General features: G+C 41.6%; 1 protein-coding gene across 2 annotated transcripts; it reads left to right on the top strand.

Annotated features, from left to right (window-relative positions):
• Positions 1-12,769: 12,769 nt before the first annotated feature.
• MFSD1 (major facilitator superfamily domain containing 1) lies at positions 12,770-23,493 on the top strand. Of its 2 annotated transcripts, XM_072344743.1 has the most exons (17): positions 12,770-12,940; positions 13,029-13,081; positions 13,498-13,610; positions 13,899-13,941; positions 14,330-14,397; positions 14,568-14,676; positions 15,122-15,224; positions 15,763-15,861; positions 16,470-16,581; positions 16,958-17,014; positions 17,478-17,634; positions 17,929-18,026; positions 18,310-18,422; positions 18,926-18,973; positions 19,655-19,715; positions 21,557-21,671; positions 21,928-23,493. In XM_072344743.1, exons 1-17 carry the CDS (start codon positions 12,793-12,795, stop codon positions 21,985-21,987), a joined length of 1,557 nt encoding a protein of 518 aa, XP_072200844.1. In that variant the 5' UTR covers positions 12,770-12,792; the 3' UTR covers positions 21,988-23,493. The 2 variants fall into 2 exon arrangements, with proteins under 2 accessions (XP_072200844.1, XP_072200845.1); XM_072344744.1 differs by lacking the exon at positions 21,928-23,493 and having other exon boundaries at positions 20,548-21,671.
• Positions 23,494-24,666: the final 1,173 nt, after the last annotated feature.

Below are 24,666 nucleotides of genomic sequence, written 5' to 3'. Positions count from 1 at the left end.
ATGAGCCTTTGGTACATTCAGGTGTCCATTATGTTTTATCAGACTGTTCTGGTATTCCAGATTTACACATCAGCAGATTTTTAGGTCAAGCCTTTATGATTTTTCTGATACTTTCTTGGTGAGGACTGAGATATTGAATCGGTGTACCTGGTAATGACTGGCATACTGGTATAGATCAGAAGAGATATATGCCCAGCTGCAGGACAAACCTCAGAGCTGCAGTCATTCTTACATACATGCAAAGTCATTGTGAAGCATACTGTGCTCTTCTTTGCATACCCAGACCTGAGACATAATGGCACTGAGCAGCAACTGCGGTTCTCTGACTATTTGTAGAACAACTTATCTAATGATCAACAGCCTTTTGGGCACTATTTTAAATAGTAGAATTATCTCACTGACATCTTCCAGCTGAACTTGTACCGAATGCTCGATTAGTAATGCTCCCTTAGAAAGGAAACACTGCAGATAGTATGTGTGCTTCCTGGATTTTTTCTCTACACATTTTTGGGAAGTGGAAGATGAGGTTTTGAGAACTTTGTGTGCTTTTGGTTTCTATACAATAACAAATCAACTTTAATTTTAATAACTTTGCTTTTATCCTGACTGTGTTAAAGTATTTCCCAAAGTGATCTGATGTGGCACAGCCTTGATTTAAGTGGAATTGCTGAATGCCAGTTCCTTTGTTGCTCTTGTTTCAATACATTCTGCTATGTGTGATTCTTCAGTCTGTCTTTGGAATGTTGAATGTGTTTTTAACTGTTATAACTTTGCCGTAATGCACACACTGCAGACAGAGATGAAGAAAAATGGAGCAGTCCTGTAGCAGCTGGGAGCTTTTGGCCGTCAGTGCTCAGCCCTACGCACATTGCAATTGCAAATGTGTACAGATAAAACGCAGGCAAGGCAAAATGTGTTAATGGACAGAGGAGAATGCAAACGGTTTTATAAAGCGCTTGTGAGAGCAGTTTAGTTTTGCCTAGTAATACATCACTGGAGACAGCAAAAGCAGGGAGGATGGTACTTTTTGACTGTACTTCCCCATAGCCACAAGTGTAATCCCTGCTTTATGTTCTGAACATTTGTCAGTGCAGATTTTGCCTCATGTAACTCATGCAGGGCTTTCACGCAGCCTTCTGGATGGAGCCCCAGGTCATTCTGTGATTTTGTAATGTGAAGTGTGACCTTGTTTAAAGAAGTCTCAGTTGTGAAAGTGTTTCATTGTGACACCAGAACTGCTCAGCACACCTGATTGTAGCAGCACAGTGAATGCTCAGATCTGTGCGTGGCTGATTGTAACTGAGAAGTTGGGAATATCAAGACAGAGAAACGCAGTGCATACAGAGGAAGGAGGAGATAGTCTTGCGAACTAGACACGCTTAACTAACTTCTGGTGAAGACAAATATTTTTCTGTACACAGCATTGTAGTCGCAAAAGGACCGAAACCGACTGGAATGGGTTAGCTTCTGTTGAGATTTTTCAGCTGCTATGATTTAGGCATTTATTTCTAATGTTGTTTTTTCTAGTCTTCTGGATATAGTACACAACTTTGCATGCTTGGAGTGAAGGCAGCATTTTAGAAGGAGCAGAAGAAATTTGACCTTGGCTTGAAAACTTGCATTTTAGGAATGAGGCAATTAGCTGCAGTAATTAAGCTCCCTAAATTGGAGGAATCTTCAACAGTAATATTTCACTTATGAAAGCAGTTCCAAAGAGGAACCATTTAGAAGATCATTCCTTGAAAGTGAAGTAAGTCACTGAAATTAAAGACAAATTGAAATGAGCCAGAGGAAAGAATAGAAATTTGCTCTTCTGTTAATAAAATTGGAGATGGTGGAAGATCACAAGAACCAAGAATCACAGACAGTGGGATGAGCAGACCTGGGGAGGTCAGGCAGCTGATTGACCTCCTGAGAACAAAGCAGTTTGTTTATCACTGGAAAAGCCGTGGTTTTGTCAGGGTAAACATTATAAAACTTGAGACTTGTGATTTAGTATCTGGTCTTACAGCTGAGTGATTTATATTTCAACCATGTGCTCGTTAGGGATACCAGCTCTGCTGCCAGCTGCAGGGTCAGGGCCTGCAGTAATTAAATACTCCTAATTAAATAAAATAATCCAATGCATCAAATTCATAACTTGATGCATAGCAGGGCATGGCTGCAGCCCTGATTCAGCAGGACCCTTTCTCTTGCCTGTGCTGGACCCTGAGTTGGGTGTGAAGGAAAAACAAACAAGACTAAAGGAAACAACTAAACAAAACTCCAGCAAACCACTAAATGAACCCTTTGTGTCCCAGAAAGAAAGCTGGTAATTTAAGGCACACTTAAAGCCTTAAAACAGTTTCCCAACCTCAGTTTTGGGAACATGCTGTGTATGGCTATGCACAGTGCTCTCTCTTGAAATCATCCTCTTTGTCAGATGTCACAGCTTTGATTTGAAGAATGGTATTTCCTCCTTTAGCCCTTTTTGCTAGCTGTTGTGCTAAAATCGTGAGCACTCGGTTCAGTTTTGTTACTAGAGATTTGAGCAGTGTCTATCAGGCTCAGTTGCTTAGCCTAGGGCAACTGTGTCAGCAGCATGTTGTCACTTTGCAGCCAGTATTGAGTGCTAATGCAGAGAAACTGCAGGAGTGCCATGGCAGATTATTAATTGTGGGTATACAAAACAAATCTTGAAGGAAGAGCATATCTTAGTTTAACAATGCCTGGTTGCTAAATCAGTGTGTGCTGATTGCGTGCACAAATTAAGAAAGCATTGCAACAGCATCAACGTTTTCAACAAACCATCTGTGTTAGCAGGCCCATTTACTGCTGGATGCAGTCTCTGCCCTTGCAGACCCCTGCCCAAACTTGGTGCTGTATGCACCAAGGTCCAGTCACTGTGATGCAGGCTGAAACATGCTGCAGGCTTCAGCACAGGGAACCAAGTGGTGATGGGTTGGTTGATGGTAGTATTTGGTGATCTCCAAGATCTCTTCCAACCTTAATGATTCTGTGTCTTATGGCCCTGTTGATTTCAATGTTGACTGCCTTGAAGACTGGGGTTGTGAGCAATGATTCATTACTGCACGAGTTCTTCCCAGTCCCACAGGAGTTGTGAAAGCTTGTTTCAATCCCATTTCCTGAAAGCACGTGGTGTTTGGGACAGGTTGCTGGGCTGCGCTCTGCTGCTGGTGACCAAGCTGTTATCTGCTGGGTGTAACCTTAGCAATGTTATCTGCCTGAAAATTCTGAGGCTTCAGTTCTATAGTGCTGTGACTTCTGTGAGGAGGGCACTGTGGCCATCTGGGGGAAATATTCCCAGGGAATAAAGGCTGGAAATGTGCTGAACAGAGCACTGCCTTTTTTTTTTTTTCAGGTTTTGGCACAGTAAACTTGTAAGAAACTTTGGTCTGCTTGTTGGGCAGAGAAAGTGCAGTAAAAAGGGAACCAGGTCTGGGAGGATGTAGAGCAGAAACAGAAATGATGCTGAGACAGTTGGGGACAGAGGCACAATGGTCATTTTTGCCAGATCTACACAAGAGTCACATGAGAGCAAGCTTGCACTGGGGGGTTTTGTTCTGCTGTTACACTTATAAAAAAGCAAGGGCTGCAAAGTGTGGAAACTGAAACCTGGAGTTTGTGTTTTCTGTTCTACTGTATGCTCAAAACCTCTTCTACTGCTCACAGGGATAATTATCAGGAGTTTTAGATTCCTGGCTTTGCTTTCTCTTCCATGGGACAAAGTGATGAGCAAAACCAAACAACTAATGCTCAGTTCTCAATGTCCATACTGTACCCAAGAGCTGTTCCGTGCATGTCTTGCTTAAAGTATCACTGCTGCCTGTGGGTCTGCCTTCTGTCCCTTCACTTACCCAGGGTTGTTCAAAGCCATGGGTGTGAGTTGGTGACCCTCCCTTGCCACAGAATTACTGAATTGACAGGCTGCCAGTGGTAATAACCACTTTTGTTATTTGGGCTAGTTCATCACAAAGCTTACAGCAGATAGGGATCTTGGGATGCTGGCAGCGTCTTTTTTCTTTTTCAGTCAAAATATTTGGCCTATGTAAGGTTTTTAATAACCGTGACACATCTATTCAAGCACGCTAATTCACTGCAAACAATCTGATTGCTGCTCTCTGAGGAGTGGAGCAAGTCATGGCAATAGGCTGCCTTTAAGGGGAGAACTTGCAAGTGTAGATTCTAGGGGAAAAATACCTCTACCCTGAGTCACATTGAGGCACCTTTTGGGACTGAGCTACTGGGGAAAACTGAGCTCTTGGGAAGCACACACTGCTTTCAGCTGAGGGGTGGCCAAGGACAGTGCCAGCTTTTATGAAATTCAGTGGCACAAAAAAAATGCTGTTACGAATGTTCCTTCCTTCTTTAAAGAGAAAAAATATGATGCTGGCTCCAGGGTGAGATAAGCCCCGTGTCTGTCTGCAGCTTGGCTGCAAGAGGGGGAGAAGGAAGCATGAATGCTTGGGGTTTATTGGTCCCAGCCCTCCTCCATGTCACAAACCAGAGCAGGGATTGGATGTGAGAGTGTTTGTTTGGCCCCTCTCACCTCTGATGGATCTATTTGCTGTCTTATTTCCTAGAAAAGTCATGCTAAGAGTTATAAAACCACTAATTGTTTGTTTCTTTTCTTTTTTGGTGATGTAAACGCTCTCATGCAATGGAGAAAAGTCATCCAAAATTACAGTTATTAGCAGTGCACGGAAGGACTCCCCAAATAAATTAAGGGTCAGTTCTTGTTCACCGGTGGGTTATATGTAAATAGAGTGTCAGGATAGTTGATTTGAGCTCTCAAAAACAAATTCTGCCCCAAGGCACTCATTGTTTAGAGTGTAACTAGAAGCTGGAAGAAGTGTGATTTCTCAGTTTGCCAAGGGAAGCAACCTCTCCCGATCCTGTTCAGGGGCCAGGATGGGATGTTATTACTTGGCTTCATTCTCAAAAGCAGGATTTTTATCTGTTCCTTTTCCTGAGTTCAGTTTTCTCTTTCCATTTTATGTTCCCTGCTATTTTACAAAGCAGTAAACTTGGCATTTGTTGTTAGATGGCAGATATTTGAAAGAAGTGTCACGGCTGTTCACTGCATCGTTGTATTTTATTTGGATGCCTCGTGGTTGTGGGTTGCATTTAGGTACGTCACATGAACTGACTGATCAAGTTTCCAGAGAAAAAAATTAAATTGCTCTGGCTTTCCAGATAAGAGAGAAGAAGAAAACTATATTTTTTCCTTTCAGTTTCTTCTACACTATGACTTTGTTTAATGGTGCGGATGCAGGGCCTTGGCTTTTGACTGCAATCGTAGTAAAAGTTTGCTTCTCATGGTGTTGTGTTAGCAGGATTTGGTTCAAAACTGCTATTTCTGAGGTAAGTTCTTACTAAGTGCTGCAGGATGTCCCATTATCCTTATCAGCCTTTTGTGTTGGAACTCAGCATTATAAAATCTTCCCATGTTTTGCTGCAACAGAATTACTCCAAGAAATTTCCCTTCTGGGAAGAAGATGCAGGATTTTTTTAATGTGTCTGAAAGAGTATTTAGAATTCTGCGAATCTATTTAAGCATCCCTGAAACCTCAGTTGGATGAAGCAACAAGATAATGTTATCAAACAGTGAGGCTCTTGTGCTGGATATGGGAGAAATGTAAGAAGTAGAGACAGGGGAACAGGTGGGGGAAAAAAACAACACTGCCAGAAGCAGTGGGTTTGCAAGGGAACTTCTTAAGAGAGCTTGATTTCACTCAGCTCTGTGCAGGGTGTGGGATGCATAAGCAGAAAAGGAAAGGAAGGTGAAGCTGGAGCATGTGCTCATATATGGAGCACCTGAGAGGGAAGGACTCCAGTAGCTTGGAGGCATCACCACCCTGGGCTGATGAGGACCACTGAGATGGTTCTAGAGACAAAAAGGTGCAGGTGCCTGTGTGGTGTGAGCTCTTCCCTGAGTTCTTTCTCTTCGGGGACTTTGGTTCTGTTAAGCAAAGATAAAGCAGATGATTCATTATGGCTTTGGAGGATATCTGTATGTATGAAGTCCACAGAAAAGTTCCAAAACCAGCTTAGGACAACGTGGTTTGCCTTATTCATTCACATGAAAGTGTGGTATGTATGTCCAGTTATGCTAAATGTTAACGTTGCTGGGAATTTCATTCCAGATGCTGCAGGGTGAGGTAAGGCTTCAGCCTTCTCATGTCGCTGTGATTTGCTTCTTGCTGTGATGCTTTGCTGCAAGGTGCTAAGAGGATGTGATAATTCAGTCTTAGCCTAAACAGAAGATGTTTACATATTGATATGTGTATATATGAATAAATACAATTTTAAAATTATTTTTAAAAGATATGTTTGTATATGAATATAACCATTCAGAGCTTTTATTTCACCTGTGTGGCTGTGCTAAAACACGGTCATTTTCAGATAAGATTTTTCTCAGTTCCTCCTTCCAAAGGACCCATCTCAAGCCCATTTTGTAGACGGAAGAAATGTGCTTTGCTGCAGGTAGGTCACACTCAGTTAGCAAACAAGTGACACGTGCAGCATGACTTCCCTTTCCTGTGTGAGCCAGAGGACACCTGGCTTGGGGTGTGCACTGGTATCATGACACAGTATGAAGGACGGGAAGTCCGATAGGTGTCAGGAAAACCAAAAGGTCTGAAGATCAAATTTTCAAAGCTAACAAAGCTAGAATGACTCTTTATTGAAACTTTGGCTTTTGGCCACTGACGCTTTGGGATGATGTTAACTTTCACATACATTTACTCAGTATCGGTTACCTCTGTGCGCAGCAATGCTGTTGTTTCCATAATGCCAGGAAACATGACTGTGATATTTCAGTTAGTCACCCATACAACCTGTACTTATTCACTTGTCATTTATGTGGAAGAATATGAATCTGCCTGGTTGTTTTTTTTCCTAATGCTGTGAGTAATATTTATGAAGTTGTTTGTACTTTGAAACCACAAGCTGGGGAACTCAGAGATATAAAAATGCAAAGAATTGTAATTCCTATGGAATGAAAATGTGAAATCAAGCATTGAGCAAGATGCTTTGAAAGGAAATGATATATTTTCTGCATTATAGTACAAGTCATTTTCTTGCCGCACAGAATAATTTTTCATTCACTTTTTGAAGGAAGTAAAGCAGAAAACTGTGTTTTACAGCCCCCTCTCCAGCCGCTCACTTAACAAATGCTTAGGCAGAATGTCTGGTCCTTGTTTGATTTTTGACTACTGGCTTCTGAATGTTTTCCTTCCCTCTCCAGGTACTCACACAGATAAGCTGCTGGTTTGCAACTCTGACAATTAAGTACGCTTTTTTTTTCTCTTTTTTTTTTTTTTTGCTAAATGTCCTACTTGCTTCTTGCAGTGTTTCTCTTGGTGCCTCTTTCCTGGGAGCATGAGACAGAGCAAAGCTTTGTGCTCTCAGGGGGAAAACTGAGTACGTGGAGAGGACTCGGAATTATTGGAATGTTACTGATTTTGCATTTCTTGGTTTTATTTTGGAAAGGCCTCAATCCAATATGAATACTTAAGACACACTGTCAAATACAGTTACAGAATATTCCTTCCTTTACTAAACTACTGCAACTACATCACCCTTGTCTTTGCTGGGCTCTGCAAACAGTCCGTGCACACACACAGAATTCTGGGAACACTTGGAGGGGATGAGGTACCAAGTTATGCTGTGCCACCTGCCAGGAGTGCTGCAGTTGGAATAAGAAGTCATGGAAACACTGGAACTCTGGAACAAAAGGGAAGTGACCACGGGTCAGGAAACTAAAGATTGATAGCAGGGTGTCTCCTGGAATAACAATTGCTGGATAGGAGTGTGTGTGAAGTGGGGCAATACTTATCAGGGTGTTGTCAGGAAAGAGCCCTTTCTCTGCAGAGCGCTGTTCGTAGATGATCCAATCCCAAGTATGAAGCTGCACAGTAGAAGAGGAATTCCAAACAAGTCCCAGTATCAGACATCCAGCAAAGGTGTGAATCCCAAAGCTCAGGAAACAACAGTGCCATGGAGCAAAGCTGTTTGCTTGGGAAGTTCTGCTCAGCTGTGGGCTGCAGTCTAAAGGGAGGAGGAAAAATAAAACACCTTACCCTTCTCTTGGAAACTCTCCAGAAAAGCTCAATTACTTGAGGGCAGAGGAAGTGCCTGAAGAGGAACTGCTGGGTGTGCATAAAATACTGAGCCCTGGTGGGGGAAGGGAAAGGAGTTTTGAAAGGAGGTCTGCATTTGGAATATAATTTACTAAGGGAGAAAAGTAAAGACCTCAGTGTGGTAACCATGAGGATTGATGCTGCAGCAAGAGAGATGTTCTTGCTGGCGGCTTTGTGTGTGTCACAGCCTGCTAGCCAAATTGCTGGTGGTGGTAATAATAGACACCAGGTTCAGAATATCTGTGGGTGAACTGTGTGCGTTACACTTTTATAGGGCTATGAAGGGCAGGCTGCAAGGCCTGAGATGGAGTCAGCAGGAAGCAGTTGCTTTCTCCCATCCCTGCCTGTGTTTCTGAACATTTGTATTTCCAAAGAGTGAATGGTCAGGCCTTGGTGACAGTGTTGGCGTGCAATTATTCTGCTGGTCTGCAGACCGGTCTCTAATACAACAGCTTCTTTGTTTTGTTTTGTGTCTTGACTTCTTCCCAAGTCAATGTATCCAGACATTAATGCTAAAAAAACCCTGTCGGAAAGCACTGAAAGAAGCAGCACATGGTGAATGATCACTCTTAGACTCTCACTGCAGGCATTTTTCTTACATATTACCTGAGTAGATTTTGTTGTTGGAGATGCTGCTTGATACTCACTTCCCTTAGGAGCTTTAAAATGATTCTGGGAAATATGAAGAGCAGTCTTTCTTGATGAACTTACTCAGAAAGAAGAGCAATAAAGGCGCAACATGTGGTTCTGTGGTCTGACTCAGCTGACAGGGAGGAGGTGTTTGCTTTGGCAGTCATTTTGTTGAACTCTGGGAGGTTTCTTAGGCCAAAATCTTTGGTCTCACATAGACTTGTGGTTCAGAAATGCTTCCTCAGCCTTTTTTCAGCTTTCCCTGATGTAGAAGAGTTTACAGAAATTAGGCAAGTCTTAAGGAGATTGTACATGGGTCCAGTAACTTTTGAGTGAAGCAGAAAGAGCACAGGACACAGGGAGCTTTATAGTAACACATTCCTTAACGCACAAAGTGATTTTAAAATGTTTATATGCCTGCGTATGACAGATCTTTTATAACATGTTGCTAACACAAATTGGAGGCAAAGCAGAATTTTTTTCAAAGAATGCCTAATAGTCTAATGATGGTGAATTAAATGTAATCAAGTTAAATACAGTCCTTGTTTTGTAGTTTGGTCTGATTCTGAAGCGTTTTCACTGAAGACAGAAATAGCTTGGAAGGACCAAACTCTGAAAGCTAATCATTGGTTCACGTGAGTATTTAATATCCAGAGTGTTCAGTGAACTTGATTGATCTGAGCAATGCAAAGAGGTGAGGCCACAAGTACAAGAATTTTATAGCATCTATAAAGTACTGTATACAGTTTTTGCTCAATTTTATGCTGTTAAACTAAACATTTGGTATCATATGGCACTTTAAGCACTTTGATTTATGTTAAGACAGAAATTGCATCTGTAATAAACATTCTGAAGTGTGAGTTTAGGAGTAATCTACCATATTTATTTGTGGCATAAACTCTCACCAGCAATGCATTTAAGAATCATTTTAGACTTAACTCACACTGCACATTACAGCCACACCACACTTCAGCCACAGCAAGGTCACATCCAAGGTGAAGTCTGAAGTGAATGGGAAGAAAGGGGTGGCATGGTAATATAATGTAGCAGCAAATGGAAAAATACTTGTTCTCTTCTGTTAAATATTCCAGATACAGCAATTTCTTACTCTACTGTAAAGAATCCTATGTTTTAGCAAACAAGATCAAGTACAAATGTGATCTGGTACAATATGAAAATAGTTAAGCATGCAGGAATGAAAATAGCATGAAAAATTCTCTGCCATATTTGAAAGTAAATACCATAAAATTGCATGTGTTTCAGGTTTGTACGATTTCCCTCAAGCATGAATGAAAGCACAGAAATCCATTGTTGTATTAGGAGCCTCCATGGCTGTGCTCCACGGGAAGAATTCACCTACCGTTGCACTTACTACTTTGATATTGAATCAGTTATACTTGGTGGCACCTGCTTAAAAGTAATAAAGTAAGTAACATTTTTTAAACAATGTAGGTAGCTTTTAAGGCAGTTTATCTTAATCATTCCATCTTTGCGTATTTTTTATGATAGTGATGGAAAACGAGAGGCAATGTTGGTGTCATAAAGGACAGATAACAAAGGCTTCGTCAGTCAGCAGAGTGGGACTTTAGCATGTATGAAATCGCAGAATAATTGTGTTCAGATAGAGCCCTTGTATCCAAAAGCTGGTGGAACAGAGGGCAAGAAAAAGCATGATACAGCAATAAATCAGGAACTTTGAGTTTTCATAATAACGCAGCTAATTTGGGTAATTATTTAAACTTGGAAGAAGGGGGAAAAAAAGCAAGTAAATCCAGGATGCCTTCGTATAAATAATAGAATTAGAGAGATTACTGGGAAAATGTTGGTCTGGGGTGTGATGTGTTCTGAACTAACCTTCTGTCTCATCGTGATGCTATAAGGATTTGCATAAACTTAACTGGGGCAAGAATATGGGAAAGAAATATTAAAGTCCTGCTGCTCGGTTAGCAGAAAGTGAGGACGGTGTTCTTTCCTGAGCGCTCTCTTTTCCTGGAATACTTTGTCAGTGCACTTGGCAGAAACAATCTGCCACAGTTGTCAGAAGCTCTTAAAAACACTCTTGCACAGTGTATTTTTTGCTCTTTAGCAACAAAAACACTGCAACAACGTATCAGGGAAGAAATCCTGACCTACAGTCGCAGCTGAAGGTTACAGGAATTTTGTATGCTTAATGTTTGATTAATTGAGGTCAAACAAACAAAAGCTGTGTTCGGGGTAACCTCACAGCCTCTGAGAGCTCTTCACTTCCATTCTTCGCATTGTTGTACAGAGCTCGGCAGTAATAATGTCATCCTAAGACACCAAATGCAGTTTAGTGTGTTTACTTGGTGTGAGTTTATGCCTATTTGGTTATGGGCTGGAGATCCTTTTTGAAGATAAAATCTGTCTTTTTAGATCTTCTGGGTATCCTTGGTGATAAAATTGATCAAGTTACAGGAGACAGTTTCTGATGGATCCTGCAGTCAGAGCACTGTTATCATATCACAGCCCATGAGTTGATTTGATGTTGATATAACAGTATTATAGTTTAAACAATAGAATCAAAATGTTTCAACTCAAGACAACAACAAAGCATTACAATGGCACCATTGCATGTGTGTTGGTTGCCTCTCTTTCAGCTTTAACCTACTTCCCTCCATTTACTTGTGCCTTCTGAAGCAACATTTAAGAATAGTCACAGGGAAAATAACGTTGTCTTTTTGATGATAGTGTTCTGACACTCTACAGATGTTTAATTTTGTGGAGTTCACCAGCTTTCAATTGGTGTCTGTCATTTTATGGAATAGACTGTGCAGCTCATTTGTTATTTGTGAAAGTTTCTTTGACCAGCACTGCAATGGCTCAGGCATTCCTGTGGTTCATATGATGCTCAAAACGGGGCAGGAGGTCTTGGGGAAACAGCCATGGTCCCCCGGGAAGTTGGTTCTGTTGATTCTGGCTCTGTGCTTGCTGATCAGTGCAGCTGGAACTCTGATGGTTCCCTCTGGTGATGAGTCCTGTGGTCTCCTGAGGTTCTTCTCATTTTCTGTCTGAGAGTTGCGGTGTGAGAGCAGTTTGGGAACTTCAGGCTTTCACAACAGCCACACTTGTGTCCTGGAGGGAAACTAGAGTGTGTACACAAGCAAAAAGCCTTTTCCATGGATGAGAGAACTAAAAAAGCACTGGGTGACGTGATGCTGGCCTCATGAAGTAACTGGGCTTGTAAGGAAGGAACAAGACTACGTTTTTATTCTGGGCACAGATTTTCAGTAGATCCATTCTTGCTGTTCCAAGTTCTCTCTTTTATCTGTGCCTATGAACTATCCAGCATTCACTGAGCCCATGAAGTCCGCACGTTTCCCTCCAACTCCCTCCAGCGGCCGCAAAATTCACGTTGTGAGACAACCCTTTTGCAATGATGTACAGCTTAAACACATCGTTTTGTGCACTAGAACGAACTGAAGGAGTTGCATTGATTTCAGGGAATCCAGAGCAGTTTGTGTGGCTGAGAATGTGACCCAATGGTTGTTTTTTTCCCCAGAAAGGCAGGCATTTGGTCACACAGTTATGTTTTGCCACATGTGTAGCTGTTAAAAGACACACACCGAGTGAAATGTAACCAGTTTATTCTCAGCAGCAGTCCGTATGCTATGCCAATGTGTTTTGAAGGCTTATTTTGATTTGCTTGCACGGCTGCCATTGAAATTAATGGCAGAATACTGGGTTCACAGCAGGTCAGGGAATACATGACAGAGGAGCGCTGATGTGCTCGTACTAGACCTGCTATTAAAACACCACTGTGTAGAGAAGCACTGTCTACACGTGAGCAATTGAAATAACGCCCATCCAGGCATACTCTTATCATTGCTGAGATGCTAGTGCTGTTTAATGCAGCTGATACCCACATATCTTTCTGCCGCCGGAAGGCCCAGCAGGCCGCGCCGGGCCCGTTCGTTGCCATGGCAGCCGCGGCGCATTGTGGGCCGCGCCGCTCACGTGACGCGCGGTCACGCGGTGTCGCCCAGGTGACAGCGGCGCCATGGCGGAGGAGGAGCGGGCCTTGTTGGGCCCCGACGGCGGCGATGGTGGCTCCGCGGGTCCCCCCCGCGCCCTGCCCGCCGTGTGCGACCCGAGCCGCCTCCCGCACCGCCTGCTCGTCCTCGCGCTCATGTGCTTCCTCGGCTTCGGTGCGTGGCAGCGGCGGGCGGGGGTCTCCGCGAGGAGAGGCCGCGGGGTGCGCGGTGCCCTGAGGCCTCCCTCCCCTTCTCCTTGCAGGCAGCTGCTTCTGCTACGACAACCCGGCCGCGCTCCAGACGCAGGTTCAGGGGGTAAGTCGCTGCCCGGGGGTCCGCGCGTGGGCTGGGTCCGGTGTGGGGAAGCGACTCTGCGGAGGCGGCCTTGTATTAAGGCCGAGGTTCTGCAATGATCCTGTTCGCGCGGTAATTCTGGAATGTGGATGTGAAGGGTTGAGAGAGCAGAGCCGGGCCGTGCGGGAGGTATGGGGTAATCCACACTGGGGCCGTGTTCCTCTGCGTGTCACTGACAAAACCCCACCTGCTGTGTTAAAGTGGCATGGATCGGTTTGCTCTGAAACGTTCATTTCCAAAAGATACAGTTATTAAATTGTGCCCTGTGATTTCCGACTGGAAAGCGTGCTTATTTCTAAGCATTTGGATGCTTTTTCTGCATCCTCGAAATTAATTCAGGAGTTCATTTTTTTTTCCTTTCAATTTCCTTTCTGCAGGATATGAAGGTGAACACGGCACAGTTCATGGCACTCTACGCCTGGTATTCCTGGCCCAATGTGGTTCTTTGCTTCTTTGGGGGCTTTCTAATAGACAGAGTTTTTGGAATACGGTAAGTGAGATCTGTTTTCTGTCTTCAGTGGTTGGTCACATTAAGTGCATGTGCAATTCTACACTCAGTACCATAGTTCTTTCTACAATTTCCTTTGCCATAACCAGATTTTTTCAGTAAAGTAGCTTCAAAAATGCTCATCTGTGCCATCTTTTTAGTATAGCTGTCAAGTTGTGGTATTGATTACTGAGAACTATTGGGTATCAGTTTACCCTTTTGCTTTGTTGTAGGTCCGATAGTGTACTGTACAGGGAAAAGAATCTCTGAGTTGTTTTCTTTTTCTTACAGGTTGGGCACTGTAATATTCAGCATCTTTGTTTGCGTTGGGCAGGTAAGTGCAAATGAGAGAGTGAAGAATGGCATCTGTAACTGCTCTGCTGGGAGGGAGGTGGGGAAGAAAGCTCAGAGGACTACTCTGATTGTAGTGTGTGTTTCACGTAGGAGTGTGCAGGTGAAGAGAATTGAAATAGAAGTCTGAATTGTGTGGGTGATACCTGGGAACAGAGGACTACAAATGATGAGTGAAATAAGATTGGAAAGGAAACAAGTATTTTATAGGTTTGATATGAAATTACTCTGTGAGTACATTTGGGTAAAATAGGAGGATATGAAGTATATTTTCAGGGCTGTAAGGGGAAAATAATTTCTGTTTCTGCTTTGAGATGGTTCTTGTTTGTTTCCTACTCTAATGAGTTTTTCTTACATGCTTTTTCTGACAGGTGGTTTTTGCCTTGGGAGCACTACTTGATGCTTTTTGGCTGATGGAAGTGGGCAGATTTATATTTGGGTAAGTCTAGAAGCGTGAGCTGTGTACCCTTGGAGGTCATAACCAGCTTTCTGTGCCCTCAGAAGAACAACTTAATATTACCAGCAAGTGGTGGGATATTTTCTTGTTACTCTCCTTTTGCAGTTAACATATTCTGTTTTGTACCTTCTTTTTTGTTTCTTTTTTTTTAGAATAGGTGGTGAATCCTTAGCAGTGGCACAAAACACGTATGCGGTCAGCTGGTTTAAAGGCAAGGAGTTAAACCTCGTGTTTGGATTACAGCTGAGCATGGCTAGAATTGTAAGTTTAAAACTGTATGGCTTCAATTCATAGACATTAAGGTGTATAGCTTGTCTTGGCAGTCAGACCAGCAAAAAACCAGCTAATTTTACTAATGCTTCCTCGGAAATATTAGGTAAAAATTGATATGGAATATGAATTTAAAATGTTTGAAGATTTGTGGCTGGTAGATAAGGGGCAGATACAATAGGAAATGAATTAGTACGGTTTCTTATAACCTGCCAGATGTCTTCAGAAGGCTGTTGTGGTTTAGCGTCAGTTACTGAGTGGGACAGTGACAGAACTGCCTGCTGCCTCTCAGCTGTGCTGCTGGGTTCATAGAGTCACTCTGAATGGAGTGAGTGGAGATATGCTTTTCCTGCTAGGGCTCTCCTAACAGCCTTGGTGCTGTGGGTACAGATAATTGTGAAAAATGTTTTTCTTCACATAAGTTTTTTTTGCCCAGGGGAGCACAGTGAACATGAATATCATGGGATGGATATACTCACGGGTTCAAGATCTTCTGGGGCGTAGCGGTCACACCACTCTTGGATTAACTCTTCTGATAGGTTTGTAATATTTTTGCACTGTTGACACCTGGTATTTTGGCTTTCTGAATTCAAGCACTGTGCTGTGTGATCTCTGTGGTTCCCACATTGAAGTTTGTGTTTCATAGCTGTGAAATATTTAATGTACTTTGAGGAAAGGGCAGATATGAAAAATGTCAGATCTTGTGTGTAGCAGCCTGACATGTAGAAAGGGAACTGCAGCTGCCTTTGGAACAGTGTTCCTTTCCCTCAGAGCATGGGGTTTAGCACCTTGGTGTTGGTAACAAGGCTTTGGCTTTGTTTCTCTTATTGCAAGGTACAGATAGCAGCTCAGCTGTATTGAGTGGGGGTAATGTTGGCAGACTACATAGGATTGTGTTAGTACTGCAGTTCAAGGCAGGTATCTCATCTGGTAGGCTTCAGTGCTTATACCTTCTAAACTAGTGTTCAAACTACTGAATTTGCATTAGATGTGTAAAGGTATGCTACACTAAAAGTGCATCTAAAAGCCAGATTACTGCTTGTCTACATCTAAACATGTCATGTTACCTTCTTGCAGGTGGAGTAACATGTCTCTTTTCACTGCTCTGTGCCCTAATCCTTGCTTATCTGGACAAGAGAGCAGAGAAGCTCCTCTGTAAAGAGCAGGGAAAAACAGGTGAGTGATGTGGGTAAACTTGCTTTGGAATTCATTCTTTCATTGTAGAGCAGGTCATTCCAGTTCCTCAATGCCTAATTTATTGAGCTTGTGGAGAGCCTTTCAGTTCACATCAGTTTGGTCTGTGCTTTGTCACTAGAACTCTGTTCTGTTGGATTTGGTTTTATTTCCTTCAATAGGTATGCAAAACATGCAGCTGTCTCCTTGTGGTGCTTTGAGTGGGAGAACTTAGACAATCAAAAAACAAAAATTGAGAACTGGATTAAAACATGTAACATGAAGTTTCAGGCACAGCTTTCACAAGCAGATTAAACATTTCCTTGAAAGAAAGTGGTTTGCATTTAATTCAGTTCTCCACAGGAGTTTTAGAAGCTTTAGAGAACTTACTCATCTTGGCCTGGGAGATGAGTTTCTTCTTGACATAGGCACCATTGATGTAGGACTTGTATACTCTGGGCTGATGCTCACAGTGCAAACTTCATACAAGAGAGTAGATAGTGGCAGGATTGTAATACTTTACTTTTGGTCACCCTAACATTTATTCAGTATGGATGAATTTCAGGTGTGTTTGTGATGGCTGCAATGATGTTCTCTTGCTTCCTCTCCAGGTGAAGTGATCAAGCTGACAGATGTGAAGAACTTCTCTTTGTCATTGTGGCTTATATTTGTAATATGTGTCTGCTATTACGCAGCGGTCTTTCCTTTCATTGGACTTGGCAAGTAAGTGTGTGGAGAGAGTTTGAGACTGTTAAAGCCTCTCCAAATAATTTAGATACCTGTTTTTTTCCCCCCTACTTTTGGCATGTAATCCGAACCTCATTACTAATGTTAATGTCTCATTATGACTTTATGTGTTGGTTACATATTTTGTGTGTTTCCTTCAAAATATAGCTTGAATGGTTCTTTGGCAAAAATCTGCCAACTCGTAACAGCCTCCTAAAGGAAGATACACTTTGGGATGTTTGTTAGCTAATGCTGTATTTACAAGTTGTATGTAAACTAGTTTATTGCATTTACTTTGTTTAGCTTGATTTTTCCTTTTACTTCATTTACATGTGCCTAATTCTGAACTTGTGTCTTTCGTTTTTATCTTCAGGGTCTTCTTCATTGAAAAATTCCAATTCTCATCTCAAGAAGCAAGTGCAATTAACAGGTGTGTTTCAGTTGGTTGAATGAGTAAATGCACTACTGCTGTGATTTAAGGGTTAAATATATATCTGCAGACTCTGGCTGTCCGGAATCTGCTGATGTAAGCAGTTTGCACTTCAGTGGGTTGTGTGCATGTGGCACGATGGAGGTTTTACTTTCTTAGATGCTCCAGTCTGAAGGGTATTACTGGGGTATCTAGCAATTCCCTTTAGGGGTGGTGGAAACAAAATAACAGCACTGAGTTAACAAAATTGTACTTGTTTGAAGACAAATTGGTGATGTGGCAAAACAGAAAACACGTGATGGCATTTGATTCCAAGAGCTCTAAGTACGTTGCTGTTTCCATCATGGATGAGAAATGCTTTCATGCCCTCAGACATTTGAGTTCTGGAATCTTTATTTTAAATGTATTTTTTTTATGCTTTCACAAGTTGCAAGGGAAATTCTAATTTTTCACTCTTCTGCAGCGTTGTGTACATTATATCAGCACCCATGTCCCCTGTCTTTGGAATCCTGGTGGATAAAATTGGAAAGAATATCATCTGGGTTTTATGTGCTGTAATAGCGACGCTTGCTTCTCATATTATGCTGGCTTTCACTTTCTGGAACCCCTGGATTGCAATGGTAACCAGTTGTTCAAGTAGACCTTGATAGCTAAATGTGACAAAATAAGAAATTGAACTGCTGATGAATTATTCTGTGTAAGTTTACCCCTGTCTTCTGACTGCTTCGGTGGTCTTAAAACTTACTGTAATGTTCCCAATTTCATAAGGATATACAGCATGCAAATAGATTTAAAACTTAAGATGTTGATAAAGGAAAACAGCATAACGTAGGCTAAAGTAATGTGAGCTGTCTGTGGCTTTTTAATAGCTAAATGCATCTCATCCAACATCTCTCTACTCATTTATTTCTCAGTGCTTACTAGGAGTGGCTTACTCCTTGCTTGCCTGTGCTCTGTGGCCCATGGTGGCCTTTGTTGTTCCAGAACATCAGCTGGGAACTGCTTATGGCTTGTGAGTACTTCCATCTGTCAGCTATGCTGACCTACATCCTCATACTGTAGAACCACTTGATGTAGAGTTATTGTAATTCATTAATGGCTACTGTTTCTAGGAGGAAGTCTCCTGTAGTTTCAGGATGTGTATGTGCAGTAGATGCACAGTGATATCTGCAAAAGTGCTGATTAACAACTACCATCTAGAATATGGGGAGAAGTTCATCTAGTTGTGCAATAAAAATAAAATAGTTTGTTCTTCAGAAAGTTTCTCCACAGTGGTAATCCTTTGTTTCTGTTAGTATGCAGTCTATCCAGAATCTCGGTCTGGCAGTTATTGCTATAGCAGCTGGGATGATTCTGGACACAAGAGGATACCTGTTTCTTGAAGTCTTCTTCAGTGCTTGTGTTTCCTGTAAGTAGGAAAAAGACTGAAAGTAATGTTTTGTACATTCAGGAAACTCTTCTCAACTCCCTTAATGTAACATGTAAAATACTCCTAACTGCTTTCTTACTGTGCAGCTGGGTAGACATCTATAGATGTTTCAGCTGAGGCACTGTTGAAAGTAACTGATAAGTAGTGCTCTGTTTTGTGTTTTTAGTTGTTGTTTTTTTTTTTCCTGGAGCTTTTTAGTGTAAGTAGTTGAAATGTCTGGTGAAAATGGAGTGGGACTAAAAGCGTTGGCGAGTTAAATTCTTCAAGGCTGTGTTTGTGTAAGGGTCCTTATTAATACAGATAAATAGTGTGAGTTACATTGCTACTTGTGAGCATAGTGGAGTTCTCAAAACTGATGGAGATGCTGCTGATAATAATTACAGCTGTCACAAGAAATCTCAATTGATGCTGGTTGGACGTTAAGCTGGTTTTATGTCATTGTGGTAGATGTACTAACAGCTTAATCTTGTGTTTTTTCTTAGTGTCACTGGTAGCTGTAGTCATGCTGTATTTTGTGAATCACCTAACAGGTAAGTCAGGTGATTTTTAGCTTCTCTTGATTCTTGTGGTTTCATCATAATGCTTGGAGTTGCTGTGCTGAGCTGCTCACAGGTGGTGGAGTACAGGTGGGTGTCTGATGCTGCAGTACATGGATTTGGTGGTATCTCTTGGATAGATAGGGCTTGTCCTCGTAGTATGTATTTTTCCTTGGTGCTTTAGTGTGTAGTTCAGTGGGCCTTGCTGTGATGTCCAAGCTAATCAGTAGGGCAGAGTACCTACCTCTTCAGCTAAGCTGAGCAAACATGTAGGATATTCTACAGATTAAAATAGATTTTTCCAATCTGCTTGGGCATGACATACTTGATTGTATGTACTTGCCAATATGCTTTCCATCACCCAGCAGTGTTCTTACTTTCACAGTTCCTTCCCGAATGATCTAGAGGAGAGCACTTGTTTCTTTCCAAGTTGCTTTCACTTCCTCTAATCTGATGAGCTGGGGAGAACTTTCTTTGTTACTCAGCAAAAACATGGGTCAAGTTTGAGATCTTAGTTTGGTTCCTGATTTTGTTTGCTTGTGTGATTGTGAGGAAGTTGCTTTTTTTTTCTCTTGATACCAATTTCTGTTTTTGTACAACTGCTGTTCTCTTTTCTCAAGTAATGAGACAGGATCAGTTTGGGAAGTTTCACAGTAGGTGTTATTTCTGTTGCAGGTGGTGATCTTAACTGGTCAGCAAAGAAAAGGGAAAAACTGCAAAAAGTAGCTGCAAATGAGTAAGTATAAAAAGCAGCGTCCCATAGAAAATGTTTAACCTAAAGTAGTGAATCAGATTGCTGTCTGAGCATAGTTACTGTTGTAGGTCTGCTGTTTGTATTGAAAGTTACTTTCTTTTCTGCAAGATAGTAGTAGGATTTCTTATTCCTGTCTCCTGTGTGTAGAGGAAGTGCACTCTTACGTGGTGTATCAGGTTTAAAACGGGGTCCCTATTCTTCAGGTTTTTGAAGTCTGTTTGGGTGTAATGCTGAAATGCTTTACCTTTTAGCTGGGAAAAACATTTCACTGGCAGGTACTGTGCAAAACACATGTGTGTAAGATCTCTGCAGATAAATATCTTGATAATGAGACACATCTTATTTGTATGACTTCATAGATTTCTCTAAAATAATCATAAAATTATGTAGTCTACGCTTAATTTAAAAGTAAGTAAATGAAACCCCAACCTGCCAACCAAGTCTTGCTGGGTGAATTGTGATGGAATGCAACACTGTCTTGATCCCCCTCCTCCTTTGTGGTATACATCAGCCTTGAAGAAAACTGAAGGAAGTCAAAACCTCATCAGACCTTGTGAGCAGGCAAATTCAGTTGTGTCACCTTTGAGCCAAAAGAGCCAGTTCTTGAAACAAATATAACAGTGGTGAAAAGCTACCTTGTACCCAGAGCAGGGCAAATCTCTGTCCATATAGAGCTGATTTCAGCCTGCCTGGACCATGTGTGTAACCTGTCAGTATTCACTGTGAGCGATGGCTTTGTCTTGGAGTATGTTGTGGGTCATACCGTGCCTTAGAGCAATGTTTTCAGTAATTTTTATTCAAATGTTTTTTGCAGAAAAGAAATTTGAATAGCAAATATCATCCAGAAGTGGGGAGCATTTGATGGGGAGCATCATGTCAACTGGAAGAATTGTAGTGTTACTTAGTTTGATCAACACTGGACAATAGTTCTTTCAGGAAAAAAAAACAAAACACAAAACATGATCTTTTCTTTTTTTTGGTGCTGGTGATTTTTCAGTAAATGGTTGAATTTTATGCTTTGTAACCACTTCTAACTAAGGCCACATCATCTCTTAACACTTGAACAAATTGGTTTACAGCCTTTTATGCTGTTGGAGTTGCCTCATGGGAGAGGGCACCTGCAGCCCAGGACAAACGTGTTCATCTCAGAATAAAGCCTAGTATAAAGTGTCTTCTGTGTACAGTACTGAACCACTATGGTGTGGGTGGAGGTTTCCTAACAGCGTTTTATGTACTGGAATAAGGTTTGCTGCCTTCCAGAGCTTAGAAATGGCTCACTGTTACTGCCTTTGTCACTATCTTAATACAGCGCACTGTTTTAAGCTAAACATGTTCAGAGCTTTGTTCAGTCCTGTTTCCCTCTAAGAACTGCGTGGAAAATGACTGACAGGTCTGATCAAACATTGGCTCTTTTGTAGGAAGTTGCTGTTACTTCTCAAGGCTGCTGAGCGGTCTTTTTTTCATTTTTGACTACTGATGCTTTTGTATTGTAATCTTATATTTTAAGGAGTAAAAGTTTGTTTAATAAAGGGATGTTAAATTGTGTTACGAATGCTCATTGAGCACGTTGTTATCTGTGGAAACAAAGATTTCTCTTTCTACTGAAGTCTTGCAAGGTAAATAAAAGGAAACTGCAGAAAATAGCCTCTCTCTTTCTTTGCAGTATAATCCATTAACAGCTTTATTTTAATCTAAAGCTACAAATTCATCTACAGACTTTGGATGTATTTTTAGCTGTAAGAAACGGAACTGCTGTATATAAGATAGAGTTGCTGGGTTTGCACGCCTCAGTGCAAGTCTCTTAAATGAGTTTTCTTTTCCAGAGCAGAAGAACAAGAGAGACTCAGACGACAAAATGAAGATGACTTGGCTAAATTACAGCCAAAAGATGATGACTTTAGTTTAAGGAATAAATACCTCTCCAGACTAGGAGCTCAGGTATTAGTAACGAAGTAGGGCTTTTAACAGTAATGACTAGAGACTAAAGCTTCTGCTTTAAGAACTTGGCTTATTGTTCCAAATAGCCAACAACTTAACCTCTGAGTAAAGTGCTGAATGTGTGTTTGTTCTCAGAAATGGTCTCACTGATGGTTGTTTAAAAATGTAATGAGGAGATTGGAAATGAATCAGACCAAATAAGCTGAGGAACACGCTCGTTATGATGCATGTTTTTTTAAATGTTATTTTTTTGCAGCTACCAGATAATTACTCTTCCTATTTATCGACCATGGCACACAGAAGCGTGTTGAAATAGCATCTTGCCCCACTTGCGAGAGCAGAAATATGCTGATGTTCCTGTACACAAAACTTTATTTCCAGTGCTGAGAACTATTACAGCGAAGGCAGAACAATACGCCACGTTTTTCTGCAAGCATAGAGCTCATTTTAAAAGTATGTGGCTTAAGTTCCTTTCTGCACCTTGAGGTAAATAACACACAGATACTGAGGAAGAATCGTCTGGCTGTTCACTTGAACACATGAACTACATGCTAAACCGTCCTTAAGTACTCAGTGAGTAGCTCAAGTCAATAGCAGAGACCTGATTTCTTAGTACTCAACTATGGGTGAAACATAGAAGCTTTACGGCAGTAATTGAGTTCCTGTGAAATGAGTTGTGGTGTAAGCATGGAATATTTAGCCTCTCCAGTTGGACAACTTTATTGCCATATTGCAAACAGTCTGTTTCATTTTTCTTATAGAAAATGCGAGGAAAGACTGCCTCTTTTATTTTGGTTCAAGTAAATATTTCTGAGGAGGTTAAGCTATGCACTTCTAATGCTACCGTTCAAAAAGTACAAGCCTTGGAACTTAATATGAGATCACAGGCCTAGCAGTAACCTCATGTAAGTCAGGATTAATGTGAATATTGATCTATTCAAGAAGTTGCAACTAAAAAACACGGGAAGAGTTAAATGTGAGAACTGAGTTTTGGCACTCTGGAAAAAGGGGTTGCATTTCATCATGAAGGTTACACTTCCTGTAATTCCTGTGGAAAGCAGAGCTACTTCCCACTAACTCCTGCAGAGTGCATTTCCAGTATTGTTTTCTCTTGGTTTTGTTAGCCATGAAGCCTCACTTTTGTATTTAGACGTAGGTTCCTAAACACTAATCTTACTTTAAAGGCAGGAGCATCTGCCTTTCTTGAGCACAGGTTGCACTGAGCAAAGAGCTGCTGTAGGAGCAGAGCACCAGGGGCACAGGGGTGAGTGAGCTCTTGTTGGCTGACTTCAGGGAGTTTTGTGTGCCACGGTGCTCAGCAGAGCTCTGCAGGTTGGTTGACTGCAGAGGGAAGTATTTTATTATAATAAAAATGTTACATTATATCCATACAGCTTTTTCTTGGTTGGTTGGGGTGTTTTTTTTTGTTGCCCGCAGTGGTTTGAACAGATCTGGAAGTTGCTGTTTTAAGTCCCTTTTGTTTGGTTGTTTTGTTTTTAAAGATATTTCTCAGTGGAGGTTTACATTCCTGGAAGACAAAGGTAATCTGACTGAAACACTAAGCCAGGAGAGTTTAGCTTAATTGTCATGTATTCCAAGGAACAATGTTGGAAAACAAAATGACAGTCTCAGCTGTGCTGAGGTTACTGCAGAAGGGCAGTAATACAGTGACCTGTGATAACTTCTGTTGGTGCTTTCTGTGCTCCCTTGGGGAGCTAAACACTGTCAGCTGTGAAAACAAATGATGTAAGTTTGGTTGATTCTGCTTGTAAACTTGTAAATTCTGGGTCTTTTTTAATAAAAGCTTGAAATGGATGTTGCACTTGTATTGTTCTTACCTGGTTGGTGATGTGTTCTTTCCCTTGGTGGTAGTTAAGATGTATTTTTAAACAAGTGTGATTTCTGTTTTGCCCTGAGAAAGATTTAAGGAAGGTTCTGGGGAAGCATCTCTTTGAGAATCCACAAGTGCAGTTTTCCCATTCCTGTGCTGCTGAGTTGATGCACCTCCTTCTTGGAGAGGGAGGAAATTGGATACTGTTCTTCTATTGCTCTTCCTTGCCTATTTGGCTGCTTTTGCAAGTCCCAGGTCTCTGCTTTTGCTCTAATAATGATGTGTTTTGATTGAAGATAACTGTTCTGTTGTTGAACCTATTTTATGTGAGACAGTAACAAGGAACTTAATATCTTCTTGAAACCCTTTGAGTTCCTGAATTCCCTTACTCCTGAGCATCTTGCTAAAGTACCACGGTGGGCTTCTGCATGTGGCGTAAGCTCCAGCTGAAGTCTGAACTCCCAACCCTTTCCTTTCTAATGCTTTTCAGCCCAAGGATTTATTTTTACATTTTTCATGCTTACTGCTGTGTTTGTGCTCCAGACTTTTGATGAATAATTTTAGATTCAGGTTGGACCATCAAATGGAAAAAGGGATTTTTGAACTCTGAAATGAGGTTTCCTTCTGATAGAGAAAATGTGGTTGTGGTTATTGTGGGAAGGATAAGAACAGAGTCAGTGGGCTACTGGCCTTGGCTAGGGGGGCTGTCAGTGTGTGCTGCTGGGCTGTTACTTGGCTACTGAGACTTGTTTGCAGTGTAATTAGAATGGCTTGAGCTGAAAGCTGCTTATCTTTATAGACTGTCTTTTTCTTCTCTGTTGTTCATAACAGAAGTCAAGTTAATTCTATATGCTTAGTCTGGGCTCCAGCTTGTGTCAGCATATTAAAGTTGGGTTGCTGAAGTAGTTACCACGTCCTGGCCATCTGGTCTGCCCTTCTGAGAGAAGCTGCCTCTGCTGCTGCAGAGATGATTTGGAGAAACAGATTTGTTTTGGCTGAGCTCCATGAAGTTGGGCATTATGAAGAGGTTAAAAGCAAACGGGGCCCTGTTCCTTAAGCTTGCTTTGTGTTCCTGTGTCACTGCTTCTTCTCAGGCATGTACCATTAATACTTTCCCACTTTTTGTGATTCTAATGCTTAGACAGAAGTACCGGTGTCCCCCAG

The sequence above is a fragment of the Excalfactoria chinensis genome, chromosome 9 (assembly GCF_039878825.1).
Source record: "Excalfactoria chinensis isolate bCotChi1 chromosome 9, bCotChi1.hap2, whole genome shotgun sequence".
NCBI lineage: Eukaryota > Metazoa > Chordata > Aves > Galliformes > Phasianidae > Excalfactoria > Excalfactoria chinensis.
The sequence above is the reverse complement of the archived record's forward strand: the minus strand, read 5'-3'. Positions and strand labels throughout refer to the sequence as shown.

Coding starts and splice junctions, on each gene's coding strand:
- MFSD1 (XM_072344743.1), top strand. CDS start 12,793: ATGGCGGAGGAGGAGCGGGCCTTGTTGGGCCCCGACGGCGGCGATGGT. Junction 14,677..15,121: donor AGCTGAGCATGGCTAGAATT/GTAAGTTTAAAA, acceptor TTTTTTGCCCAG/GGGAGCACAGTGAACATGAA. Junction 17,635..17,928: donor GGAACCCCTGGATTGCAATG/GTAACCAGTTGT, acceptor TTTATTTCTCAG/TGCTTACTAGGAGTGGCTTA.